This window comes from Onychomys torridus, chromosome 15 (genome assembly GCF_903995425.1).
Source record: "Onychomys torridus chromosome 15, mOncTor1.1, whole genome shotgun sequence".
Lineage (NCBI taxonomy): Eukaryota > Metazoa > Chordata > Mammalia > Rodentia > Cricetidae > Onychomys > Onychomys torridus.
The window spans coordinates 30,407,530-30,420,949 of record NC_050457.1 but is presented as its reverse complement, the minus strand read 5'-3'; the positions used below and the strand labels follow the sequence as shown (position 1 = coordinate 30,420,949).

Sequence of the window (13,420 nt, the reverse complement as noted above, 5' to 3'; positions counted from 1 at the left end):
TATATTTTTGTATCTTACTATTTTGATGTATTTAGATTTATTTGTATATGTTGAAGTCTATATTGCAGAACCTCTGTTCTTTCTTCTACCTGCAGTATTTGGAAACCATGTTCACACTGCTTTTTCAGCTACTGCAGCAAGTTACAGAATGTGATACAAAGATGCATGTTTTGCACGTCCTCTCCTGTGTGATTGAAAGAGTCAATGTCCAGGTAATTTTGTGAAACACAAAAACAAGTGTCACATGAAAATATGTATAGAATTTAATATCTTTGTTTTATCTATGTGTGGAAAATATATTCTTAAAATGTTGATAACATATAGGTTATCATTTCACTTATGTCTTTTTCAGAATTGACATTATATTTGAATTTATTAAAAGTGACTAAGAAAAACCAGTTGTGTTGGCTAGTGCTTATAACCCAGTGACTGGGAGACTGAGGCAGGAGGATGATTAGGAATTCAAGTGAGGGTTTGAGGATTTAGCTCAGTGGTAGAGCGCAAGGCCCTGGGTTCGATCCTCAGCTCCAAAAAAAAAAAAAAAAAAAAAAAAAAAGGAATTCAAGTAATAGCAAGACCCTGTCTCTAAAGACCAAAAATGAAAGACTCAAGAATATTTAAATATTAAAATTATATCTATGATGTGGAGGTGTTGAGAAAGTAAAATTTCAAGTTTTAAAGATCTAGTCTATACTTAATAATCTTCAAGTTTATAATGGTTAATGTCTCAGCAAGATGTATCTTAGCAAATACAAGTTTTCCTAGGAATTTGTTATTTTAACGTTCTAGTCTTTTTTTTAAAATATGTCCACAGGTTTTTTTTTCCCCCCAGAGACAGGGTGTCTCTGTGTAGCTTTGCACCTTTCCTGGAACTCACTCTGTAGACCAGGATGGCCTCGAACTCACAGAGATCTGCCTGCCTCTGCCTCCCGAGTGTTGGGATTAAAAAGGTGTGCGTCACCACTGCCCGGCAGATTTTTTTTTAATGGATTTATTTTGTGCGTGCGTGCGTGCGTGCGTGCGTGCGTGCGTGCGTGCGTGTGTCTGTGTGTGTGTGTGTGTGTGTGTGTGTGGCACGCGCACACACATGCCATGGAGGTGAGAGGCCGGCTGTGGGGAGTAGGTTCTCTTCTCTCACCTGTGTGCAGGTGTTTGTACCACTGCTTGGCCTTTGTGAGCTTCTGGTGATTGTCTTGTCCCAGCCTCACGTTTTGCTAAAGTTCTTGGGTTGCCGATGCTCACAAGACAGCCAGCTTTTTACCTGTATTCTGGGGATCCAAGCAGATCAGGTCAGGCTTGCTCAGCAAGCGCCTTTACCCTCTGAGCGGTCTTCCTGGCCCTTTTACTTAAAAAGGTGTTTTTTTTTTACTTAAAAATTAAAAAAAATATGAAAATATAATACAAAATAAATACACAAAAATATAGTACAAAATAAAATACTATATATAGTATAATACAAAAATAAAATACCAAATATATATGTATTTGGTATTTTTGCTCACATCATGTCCATAGTTTAGAATAAAAATTATATGTGAAGCTTTTTTTTCTTCCCTTTATCTTTTTATTTATTTACTCATACAATACATCCTGACTACAGTCTCCACTCCTCGCGATCATCCCTCCCTCCCCTCCCCTCTCCCCAGTCCACTCCTCCTCTGTTTCCCTTCAGAAAAGAGCAGGCCTCCCAAGAGATATCACCTGGACATGGCATGACAAGTTACAGTAAGACTAGGCACAAACCCTCTTACCAGGGCTGGGACAAGCCACCAAGGAGGAGGAAAAGGGTCCCAAGAGCAGACAAGAAAGAGACATCTGCCACTTCACTGTTAGGAGTCATACAAAAGCACCAAGCTAACAACCATAGCATATATGCGGCGGATCTAATGCATCCCCATGCAGGCTCTGATTGCTGCTTCGGTCTCTGTGAGTTCCTATGAGCCCTGATTAGTTGATTCTGTGAGCCGTGCCTCCCTGTCTTCCATGGAGTTCCCCCACCTCCACCTACTGTTTGGCTGTGGGTCTCTGCATGTGCTTCTGTCAGCTGCTGGAGAAAGTCTCTCTGATGATTGGGCTAGGCACCAATCTATGAGTATAGCAGAATATCATTAGGAATCATTTCATTGACTTTTTGTGTTCAGATCTACCCTAGGTCTGTGCTATTCTGCTTCTGGTTCCTGGCCATCCAGGCAATGTCAGGCATGCATGGGTTCCCTCTCATGGCTTGGGCATCAAGTTAGATCAGTCATTGGTTGGCCATTCCCACAGCTTTTAGCCATTATTCTTCTAGTGCATCTTGTAGGCAGGACAGGTGTGAGTCAGAGGTTTTGTGGCTGGGTTAGTGTCCTAGTCCCACCACTGGAAGTATTGCCTAGTTACAGCAGAAGGCCAGTATCCTCCATTCCTAGGAGTCCTCACTAGGGTCACCCTTAAAAGTTCCAGCAGGTCTCCATTGCACTAGGTTTCCACATCGCCCCCTAAGTCCAACCCCCAACCCCATTCCAGTCATCTCTCCCTGTACTCTCTGTCCCTCCCTGCCCCACCTGATTCCACCCTGATCTTCATGAAAAAAGACTCATCCAAGAAATAATGGTATAATTTGTTTATACCTCTGACTTTTTTTTATCTCTTAGTTCACTATTTTATATATTTTCTGGAAAGCAGAGAAATATTTCTAGGAAAGATAGCTGGTTTTGGCATTCACAGACTGAGTCTACTCTTGGATCTATCTATTGGTGGCTTCAGACATATTGCAGAAGTTCTAGAGCTGTTGTTGAGAGTAGCTGCTAATGACTGAGTAACAATATATACAATCTTCTATACAAGTGTTCTGCATGTATTTCTCATTTAATGCTTACAGACTTCTTTGGTGAGACTTAAAATGAGTAACTGGTCAAAAGTTTATATTTGTTGTAGATTTTTGAGGCAGAGACTCTTGTAGCCCAATCTGGCCTTAGACTTGCACTGTAGCCAAGAATAACTGAATATCTGGTCTTCCTGCCTCTTTCTCCTAATTGTTGAGATAACAGGTATGCGCCACAGTGCTCAGATGAAAGTTCATAAATTTTGATGATAGTGCTGGTATTCAAATTAAACATTGCTTAACTGCAATGGCAAGTTTGAGTCACTGTTAATTATTTTGAACTGATCTTCAAATAGGGGTGGGGGTGGGGATTTAGGGGGGGTGATGTGGAAACCTAGTGCAGTGGAGACCTCCTGGAACTTTTAAGGGTGATCTATTAAGAACTCTGGTATCTTAATGTATTGTTTCTTAGCATTTTGGGTTTTTATTATAAGAATTATATTATTTCATTTGGTGATGGTTTTTGTTGTTGTTGTTGTTTTTGTTTTTGTTTTTGTTGTTTTCCGAGACAGGGTTTCTCTATGTAGCTTTGCGCCTTTCCAGGATCTGGCTTGGTAGACCAGGCTGGCCTCAAACTCACAAAGATCCACCTGCCTATGCCTCCCAAGAGCTGGGATTACAGGCGTGCGCCACCACCGCCCGGCTTGGTGATGGTTTTTAAACATTGAGTTTGCTTATGTAGATGTTGAACTGAAGGTGTTTTTAAAACTGTTAAGTCTGACCTTGCTAGTCAGCTTGAGTAAGGTCTTTAAACCTATGTACAAAATTGGGAATTAGAATTTTGATTTTAGCCATTTACAGGATTTTATGATATAAAATTATTACAAATGTCTAATATGCTTTAGAGTATTATTAATTATTTGCTAAAAACTTGATTATAATAGCATGATTTGTGTATTTACTTGTGTAAATCTGGCTAATGAAAATTTCTTAAAAGTTTTTTTTTTTCTTGTACAAATGAATTATTTTACATGTGTCTCCTGAAAATGCCATTGCATTTCTACTTATGCTTGTCTTCCAGGACAAAAGCTTTGGCAGTGCAGGTGGGAACAGTAACAGACAGCTTGAAGTATACACTATAAATTCTTATTTTTAAAACTGAGACCAAGATAGGAAACGGTTAAAGCAAAAATGAGTTATTTGATTCTTTAGCTTTTGGTAACCATTGACTAGCTCATTATTTATATCCTTGTCATACCTACCCTTCAAACTACCTTTCACTGGTTGAATTTGACTTTATTTGATTTTTATGTTTTAGTGAAGTTATTATCTTTGTACTATAGGGTGCAAATACTTGAATATTAGTTCCTATTTTTGAAAAAAAAAGTGTTTTTTTTTATTTTATTTATTTTTATTTGTATGAATGTTTTGCATGTATGTCTATGCACCTTGTATACATGCCTTATACCTAAGGAAACCAGAAAAGGGTGTTGGATCCCCTGGAACTGGAGTTAAAGATGGTTGTGAGCCATCATATGAGCCCTGGGAATCAAACCAGGTCCTTCAGAAGAGCAGCCAGTGCTCTTAACTGCCTTAAGGCATCTCTCCAAACCCATGGGAAAAAAAGGCATGATTAAATTATTTCAGTCCTGATGTCCTACAAATCTATAGTGGAAATAAACATGCAATCAAGTTTTATGACAGTCTTTGAGTTTCCACATATCTGAAGAAAAAGGAAAAAAATTAAAGTGCTTCTGTGAAATATATTGTTGAAAATTTTATCTAAACGATAAAATTTAGGATTTGTAACAGTGTTGAGTCCCACTGGACCTGTTGAACAGTTCTGAAGCTGGGGGCCTGTGGAATTGGGAAGTGATAGCTATAAAGTATAGACATAGATGAAGAAAAAGACAGAGAGACATGGGATAGCTTCGGGAGGGTTCTGGGTTAATAGTGCAGACACCTGAGTTTTATTATCTACAGCCTTTATATACCCAAAGCAAAGGGAGCAAAAAGCCCTCCTTTAAAGGACATCAGGGTTCAAGGCACAAAGTACAGTCAAGTGTAAACACTTCCTTAGTATTCAAGACATCTGCTAACCATGCCTGATGGCAAAGCATCCTGTAAATAGGCCTTGAAGTATATATATGACACCTGGTAACCATGCCTTTAGCCAAAACATCCTGTTACGCAGCCTTGCAGGGGAAGACAAGCTTGGACTCTCTGACCTTGAGTCAAGATGAAAACAAGTCACAAACTGGGGTCTCTGTGGTCCCCCACATAACAGTTTTTAAACCTCCTGAAGACAGGGCCCTTATTAAAGCATTTGTTACACTGTTGCATAGTTTATGTTACAGTTTCGAATATGTTAGCACTGTATTTGAGACTAGCGTTCAGACTCATCTCCCTCCCACCTCCCAGACTCTCATAACAATCCTTCAGTACATCCTAAAGTGTATATTATTGATTATTCACATGATGTTATATATCAAAACGAACAATCTCGAACTTAAACTTCATACAAATTGATTAATTAGTAAGTGCCCCCTTTCCTTTCTCAGCCTCTGGCAGTCATCATTCTCCTATGCCACTCAATGAATTTGATTGTTTTAGGTTCTTTTTAGAAGTGAAATCAGTGTTTAAAGGCTAAGTAGTATGTTTAATCATTCCTGTGTATCCTTTAGGAAACCAAAGCTTGTGGATGCTAGTTACTTACATAAAATGGCTTCACATTCCTCCATGTATTTTAGGTCATATTGAGATTACCTGTAATACATGGCATGTTATAAACAGTTGCCATACTGCACTGTCTGTGATACAATAACTAGAGTGCACCCCCCCCCCCCAACACTCACATACTTGTTGGTTGTTTTTTAGCTCTTTTTGGTGGGGCCCACCACCCAGCTCCCAAATAAATAACACATGAAGGCTTATTCTTAATTATAAATGCCTGGCCTTAGATTTGGCTTGTTGCCAGCCAGCTTTCCTTAACTCAAATTCTCCCGTCTACCTTTCTCCTCCGGGCTTTCCCCGTTCTCTTACTTCTGTAACCTCACTCTTACTTGGCGTCTTGCTGTGCAGCTGTATAGCTGGCTGGCTGGCCCCTGATGTCCTCCTCCTCCGCTTGGCTGCTAGAGCTCGCCTTCCAGATTTCTCCTATTTATTCTCTCTGCCTGCCAGCCCCACCTATCCTTTCTCCTGCCTTGCTATTGGCCGTTTAGTTCTTTATTAGACCATCAGGTGTTTTAGACAGGCACAGTAACACAGCTTCACAGAGTTAAACAAATGCAACATAAACAAAAGTAACACACCTTAAAATAATATTCTACAACAAACACACAATGGAAACTTTCTATTCAAGGTTGGTTGGGACAAGGATTCATAGATACACTGTACTATCTATACATGCTATTTCTGTGTGTGTGTGTGTGTGTGTGTGTGTGTGTGTGTCCCTTTAAAAAAATCAGTTGCCAATGTGCTAATAATTTCTTGGTGATCTTTATCTCTGTGCTTTTTGACAAATGCCTTGACATGAGATGGCCAAAATATTTGATAGTTGCAGTTCTGAATGTTTGAGGAAACTTCATACTGTTTTTCACTAATGGAAGTACCATTTTGTATCTGACAAGAATGTGTAAGGGTTTCTCCTCCACATGCTCACCACTTACTGTTTTAAAACTAATCATGCTCACAAGTATGAGGTGGTACCTTACTGTGCTTTTGACTTCATTTATGCAATGACTCTAATACCTTCTTAGATTTGTTTCAAAAAATGCTGTACAAGTGATTATAATTGGCCTGCTTCAAAATTCATCTTATAATCCTTTTTAGAGTTATGTATAGAGTTTGTTCCTTAATCTGATTTCACTGGAAAATCTGAAGATTTTAGAAAGTTTTCAAGGATAGGTCAACATTCACCTGACGTCATCATCTACCAACATTTTATTCCATGTGCTCTTGTTATCTGTCTAGTGGTGCAGGTAATCACTGTTTGTAAACTGCTTGATTGTCGTCGTCATAAACATCACACTAGCTCTCTCTGTAAAGAATAGGTTCCGCATCCTCAATCCTGAAATCTCCGTTAGATTCAGAAAATGTAATACAGATGCATTTTTTTCCGAAATTTGTGGTGTTTTTTAACATATTAATTGACCTGATTTTATATAATTGGAATGCTCTTGAGATAGACCATTTAGCAAAATTGAGTTAACTGTTGAATAGATGTTGATTGTTTTCTATATGCTATAATTCAAAATTTGAACATAAGAATAAATGACTAAATATGAGAAAATAAGGTAAGACATGAGTCTTTTTAATATTCAGCTTACTGCACTTAAATATTTTGGGAGAAACATCTAACTCTTATTACCACTGTTAACAACAGGAAGGGTTAACAGTTCTGTATCTTTGCTACCCTTTGGGAGTTTGGTATTGTATCAGCAGAAATAAAAAACTTTTGTGGGAGCAGTATTGAATTTCTGTACATGGGGTAGAGTTTGATAATGTTGAAGTTCCGATGGTCTAATATTTTATTTCATCATCAAGGACACTCTGCCTATAGAATTTCAATTATCCTAAACTTGGGGCTGGTTTTCTTGTCTCTGTGTATGTATCTGCCCATCTGCCTGTCTGTCTACATGCCTTCCCATCCATCCATCCATCCTTCCTTTCTCCCTTCCTTCCTTCCTCCCTCCTTTCATCCATCCATCCATCCATCCATCCATCCAGGTTTGCAGTAAATTCACTATTGGACCAGTGAGGTAAGGTAGCTAAGTGGGTAAAGGAGCTTTCTGTGCAAGCCATCATAAACTGAGCTTGATCCTTGGAGCCCACATAAAGGTGGCAAGAGAGAACTGACTCCACAGAGTTGACCTATGATGTCCACATGTGTGCTACTGATTCCCTCCTAACCCTGTGCCAATAATGAACAAACAAATTCCCTTTGAGGCTGTGCTTTAATCTGTATTTCAGGTTATATTAAAAAAAAAAAACAGACTAACTTAATCCATACATACTAGGCATAACAGTTTTATTGTATCTGTGCGTATTTATGTGTTTGTGTGTGTGCAAGTTCATAGGTGTGTGAGTGAAAGCCAGAGGACAACTTTCAGTTTTTGTTCCTCGGGAGCCATCTAGGTTTTTCTTAAGATAGGGTCTCTGAGTTGTCCAGGCTTGCCAATTAAGCTAGTGTGCCCAGCCAGCAAGACCCCAAGGATCTACTTATCACCACCATAATTTAAAAATTGGAGTCACAAACATACACCCAGCCTTTTTCTGTGGGTTCTGTGGATTGGATTCAGATCCTTTTCCTTCACAGCAAACCCTCTTGTAACTGAGCCTTTTCCCTGGACCAGTTTCACCCTTTGGAAGGGTTCTACCAGATCTCTTGTGTACCACCCTCTCATTATTGCCCTTAGCGGTTTTCTTTGTGCCGCTTGTAGACATCCTTTCTAGTTCCTTGCTCTCAGGGAGATGGCATCAGAAAACTGTAGACTCAATGGTTAAATGGCTGACTCATTAAAATACAGTGTAGTTTAGATGTAAGTGTTTTATTAAAAGTCAGGATGTAACACTATTTTTATTAACCTCTAATTAATGTTTCATATCATGAAGTTTTTATTCAGTCAGTGTCTCTGATGCTTACTTAAAATTATTTTAAAATGTTTTCCATAGAACCCTATGTTTCTATATAATGTCTGATTTATCTTTAACTCAGTAAATTAAGTAATTTATTGCCTACCACTTCATAGTGTTTGTCAGGTGTCTCACGGTTACCGCCTTTCTTACTAAACGGTCCTGTTGTTTCCCTCTTTCTGTTGTGGTAGATACGACCCTACGTCGGCTGTTTGGTACAGTATTTGCCTCTCCTTTGGAAGCAGAGTGAAGAGCACAACATGCTGCGATGCGCTATTCTGACCACACTCATCCATCTTGTTCAGGTGCGTTAGCTCTTCTGTTTCTTAGTTGTTCTCTTTGTTGTTTGTAACTTTCTCATTGTTTTTGTGTGATTCATGTTACTACTCAGGAAAATCTTCACATTACATTTAGACTTTTAAAATGTGTAATCTATACACTTTCAAAAATAACTACTTATTTAGCATATTTTTTAAGGATATTTCAAAAGCATTTTCTACTTTAAAAAGACATTTCTTCTGTTAATATTTCCAGTGACGTTAGACCCCTGTGACTTGTGCACCCACATACAGTTTTTCTGGTGTTCAGAACATATCAGCATGAACTTGCTCTGGAGTTTTACTTTTTTCCCTGAATTTAAAGTAAATATTTCCCTTTTCATAACCCAAGAATTCAGGAAATCAGGTTAACGGCATTTGAGGAAAGGAATGATTTCGACTTTAGATGTTTCTGACTTTTAAAGTGTGGTTATGTGTAGCAGGTAGAGAGGAACCTGAAAGTTCCTGGAGAGCGATCTAGACTGTGGCTCTCATTTGAAGTATTAAAAGTAAATTTGAGAAATTTCCCATTCAGATATCCTTCTACATTAAGAACTGCAGCAATTCTCAATCTTAAAGTTTCTAATAGTAGTTTACAAAATCCTAAGATGCCTTGCTGTTTGGGCTGAACACATGCTTTCTATAAGTGTTATAGATGAGTTTTGTCATTACATATTCTCAAGTTTTATAGATGATTAGTGATAGAAACTTTTTAACTGTATTTTTGCACCTTTAAATTTCATGGATAAACAATATATGCATGTTACTAAGAGCTAGGAAGGTTGTTCCCTTGAACTATGAGCCCAGATAACACCTTTTCCTTTGAGTTGTTTTTGTCAAAGTATTTCATCACGGTAGCAGGAAAGTAACTAAGACAAAGGACAGATGAGGTAGCCGGGGAGAAAAGGTAGAAAAGAGAAAGTTAGCAGTGACATAATGATATGTGCCTTTAGGAAGTAGCCTCTGAGTTTTATTTGATTTAAGCATTTTAACCTTCTTGATGTCCTTATAGGAAATGAAGCTTTAATCCTTTTATACCTGTTTGTGTTACTCCTGTTCCTGCTTATTCCCAATGTAGTTATGTAGTTACAGTGTATGATTTGTATGGTCCTTATTTGTATGACTATACAGAGGCTGTGGAAGGCATTCGCTGCTGTATGCACACACGTGCACATGTGCATGTCTGCTGCGTGTCTTCCTCAGTTATTGTGCATCTTGTTTTTTGAGACAGGTCTTTGAACCTGGAGCTTGCTGATTAGATTGACTGACCAGCAAACCCTAAGGATTTTCTTGTGTTTGCCTCTCTAGTGCTGGGATTACAAGTGTGTGCTGATGGGCCAGGCTTTTATGTGGGTGCTAGGATTCCAACATGGGTCCTCATGTTTGTATGGCAAGTACTTTGCCAACTGAGCCATCTCCTTAGCTCCTATTGTTTTTTTGTTTTGTTTTGTTTTGTTTTGTTTTTATTACTTCTGTGTGTATTTATTTTGTGACTCCCCCCTCTCAAATATACTAATTTAAAAACGTCTCTCACTAGGTCAGTGGTTCTCAACCTTTCTAATGCTACACCCCTTTAATACAGTTTCTCATTTGTGGTGACCCCCAACCATAAAGTTATTTTCATTGCTGCTTCCTGTCATTTTGTTGTAAACTGTAATGTAGATATCTGATATACAGGTTGTCTTAGGTGACACCTAAAGGGACTGTGACCCGTAGATTGAGAACCACTGCCCTAGGTAATTTTACGTCCTGTGGAGTTGACAGTTTTATTAACCTTCATACCCATATTAATTTTTAGTTCTTTAATATGCAAATGTTGGTTGGTTTTTTGTCAGCTTGATAGTCACGTAGGCAGAGGAGAAACTTAATAGTTAAGAGATGATCTGTTCCCAACTCATTCAGCCTGTGGTCTTGTTCTTCCTGTTGTACCAAGTGCTTTGTTTACTTGATGGCTGCCCCAGTGCCCTTCCTAAAATTCCTCCATATCCCTTGACAAATCAGCAACTAGGCAGGAGATTCCCCACCCCCTCTTTGGCTTTTCAAGCCAGGGTTTTTCTGTAAAACAGTCCTGGCTGTCCCAGAACTTGCTTTGTAGACTGGCTGGCCTCAAACTCACGGAGATCTACCTGCCTCTGCCTCCTGAGTGCTGGGATTAAAGGTGTGCGCCACCACCGCCCAGCTTTATCTCCTACTCTTAAAGTCTCTTATGTTGGGAATTTAGCTACATTTATAGTCTCTTTAGAGTATTATCTAGAGTATTGTTTGACTGAATAAATGGTGTTGGAGCAAAAAGTGAGGTGATCATTTTAGATTTCTGATACTCCACATGGTTTTCTACATAATCACACTTGTATTTCGATGTCCAAACCTCCTTCAGCACACATCATGTATTCCTACTGTTGTAGTTAGAGTTTTCCTGCCTGGCCCAGTCAGGACAAATCTCTCTTACCCACCAGTCCCACAGTCGCTCAGACCCAACCAAGAAAGCACACAGAAACTTACATTGTTTACAAACTGTATGGCCGTGGCAGGCTGCTTGTTATCTACCTTTTCTATCTTAAATTAACCCATTTCTGTTAGTCTATACTTTGCCACATGGCTTGTGGCTTACCAGTGTCTTTACATGTTGCTTTTCATGGCGGCGGCTGGTGGTGTCTCTCCAGCCTTCTACTTCCCAGCATTCTCTTCTCTCTTGTCCCGCATATACTTCCTGCCTGGCCATTGACCAAACAGAACTTTATTTCCACAGAGCGATATCCACAGCATACTGTTTGGAAGAAATATGAACTGTTGTGCTGTGTTTTAAGTCTCGATTCTCTTTACTTGGTACTTATGAACAGGTGCTAGAGCTGGCTCTATTTTAACTAGCTACAGAGGAATTCTTTTTAAATGTCTGCTGCTGCCATTTGCCCGGCACCCTACCCCCCCCCCCCCCCCCCCCCCCCCCCCCCCCCCCCCGTAGGGCAGCCCGTGAGTGGCCGTGAGAATGAGTGGCTGTGTGAGTGGCCATGTGAGTGAGTGGCCGCGTGAGTGACTCTGTGAGTGAGTGACTCTGTGAATGAGTGGCCGTGTGAATGAGTGACTCTGTGAGTGAGTGACTCTGTGAATGAGTGGCCGTGTGAGGGAGTGGCCTTCTGCAGCACCGCTCGTCCTAGTGCTCCAGGCGGCTGTTAGACAGTTCATATTGGAAGCTCATTTGGGGTTTGAAATAACTGTCTTGTTGATCGCCTCTCCCCCTTATTTGTTTCTCTTTGCTCTTGAGGTGATGGATACTCGAAACTCGGTCTCTGAATTTCTGACCTTTTCCTCCTTTGTGTGTCTGTCTGGTTTTTGTCTTTGTGCTTTTATCCCACTTTTAAGAGATTTTCTCAACTTTATTTTTAAATTTTCAGTTGAGCTTTCTCGCTGTCTCATATTTTTATATCTGAGGTATCCCCCTCTTTGAACTTTAGTGATGTGTTTTATGTGTGTGGGTGTTTTGTCTGCATGGATCTGTGTACCACATGCATGCCTGGTGTCAAAGAAGACCAGAAGAGGACATTGGATCCCCTGTAACTGAGTTCCAGCAGTTGGAAACTACCATGTGGGTACTGGGGATTAAAACAGGTCCTCTAGAAGAGCAACCAGTGCTCTTAACTGCTGAGCCATCTCTCCATTCCCTGGGTTCTGTTTTTAATTCTTAGTGAATAATCATTTTGTTATTTCAGTTTGTCTTTGTTTTGTGACTTTAGAGTTTTGTTGTTATTGATTTTATATGATAGGTTTTTTCCAGGCTTTTACTCTGTTTGACTTGTTTCCTTCAGGATACTGTTTTTTAGTTGTTTCTTGTTTTATTTCATGTTAGCTGCTTTCTTCATGTCTGTCAGCCCTTGGGTGTTTTCTTAAGTGTTTATATTCTATTATAAACATTGAGTATACACAAAGCGCAGTCCACCTGTAAGCACTTTCAGCTTAAAGGAGTCTTAGTGTTGTGTTTGTATGTAGAGCAGTGGGCACTGCACAGTTGAGTGGAGGAGGGAGCATGTCTAGGGAACTTGTGACTTGTAGCCTTCTCCTGATGATTTACCTAGGGTTTATTTTTGTTTGTGTTTTGTTTTTTTCCTTTTTTCTATAGCTGAGGACCGAACCCAGGGCCTTGCGCTTGTTAGGCAAGCGCTCTACCATTGAGCTAAATCACCAACCCCTTTACCTAGTTTTAATAGGAATAACTTCCATAATAATATTATGATGCCATTCCTATTGAAGGGCCCTTCAGTTTCCTACTTGTTTTGGGTTAATATATTACTCTTGTAAATTAAGCACCTATTTTTGACTACCTACTGGTTTCCTGTTCTGGGAGCATCTGTTTGTTTTCACCAGAAAATACATAACCAGTTTGTGCTTGCTCAGGAAACAGTTGTTTATATGCTTATGTGTGTAGATGAGTTCTTTGCATCACCCACCTACTTTCCTTCCTTCCTTCCTTCCTTTTCTTGTTTTACCTTGAATGCTTTTATGAGCATATATAATATTAGATTTTATTATGTAATTTTTCAAACAAAACAAGTTTTTGTTAATTCTATTTTTAAACTTCCAGAAATTATCTTATTAGCATACTTTCCTTCACTTCTTAGACCCCTAAACATGCACACGGTTCTGAAAGAACGCTTGGACCCACCAGTTACTG

General features: G+C 39.4%; 1 protein-coding gene across 2 annotated transcripts in view; it reads left to right on the top strand.

Moving 5' to 3' along the window:
* Ipo11 (importin 11) overlaps positions 1-13,420 on the top strand; it is a 184,346-nt gene that overhangs the window by 61,477 nt on the left and 109,449 nt on the right. For both annotated transcript variants that reach the window (XM_036207023.1, XM_036207022.1), the window contains exons 19-20: positions 96-212; positions 8,629-8,742. In XM_036207023.1, coding sequence (XP_036062916.1) covers positions 96-212; positions 8,629-8,742 — 231 coding nt within the window. The remainder of the gene's footprint in view (positions 1-95; positions 213-8,628; positions 8,743-13,420) is intronic.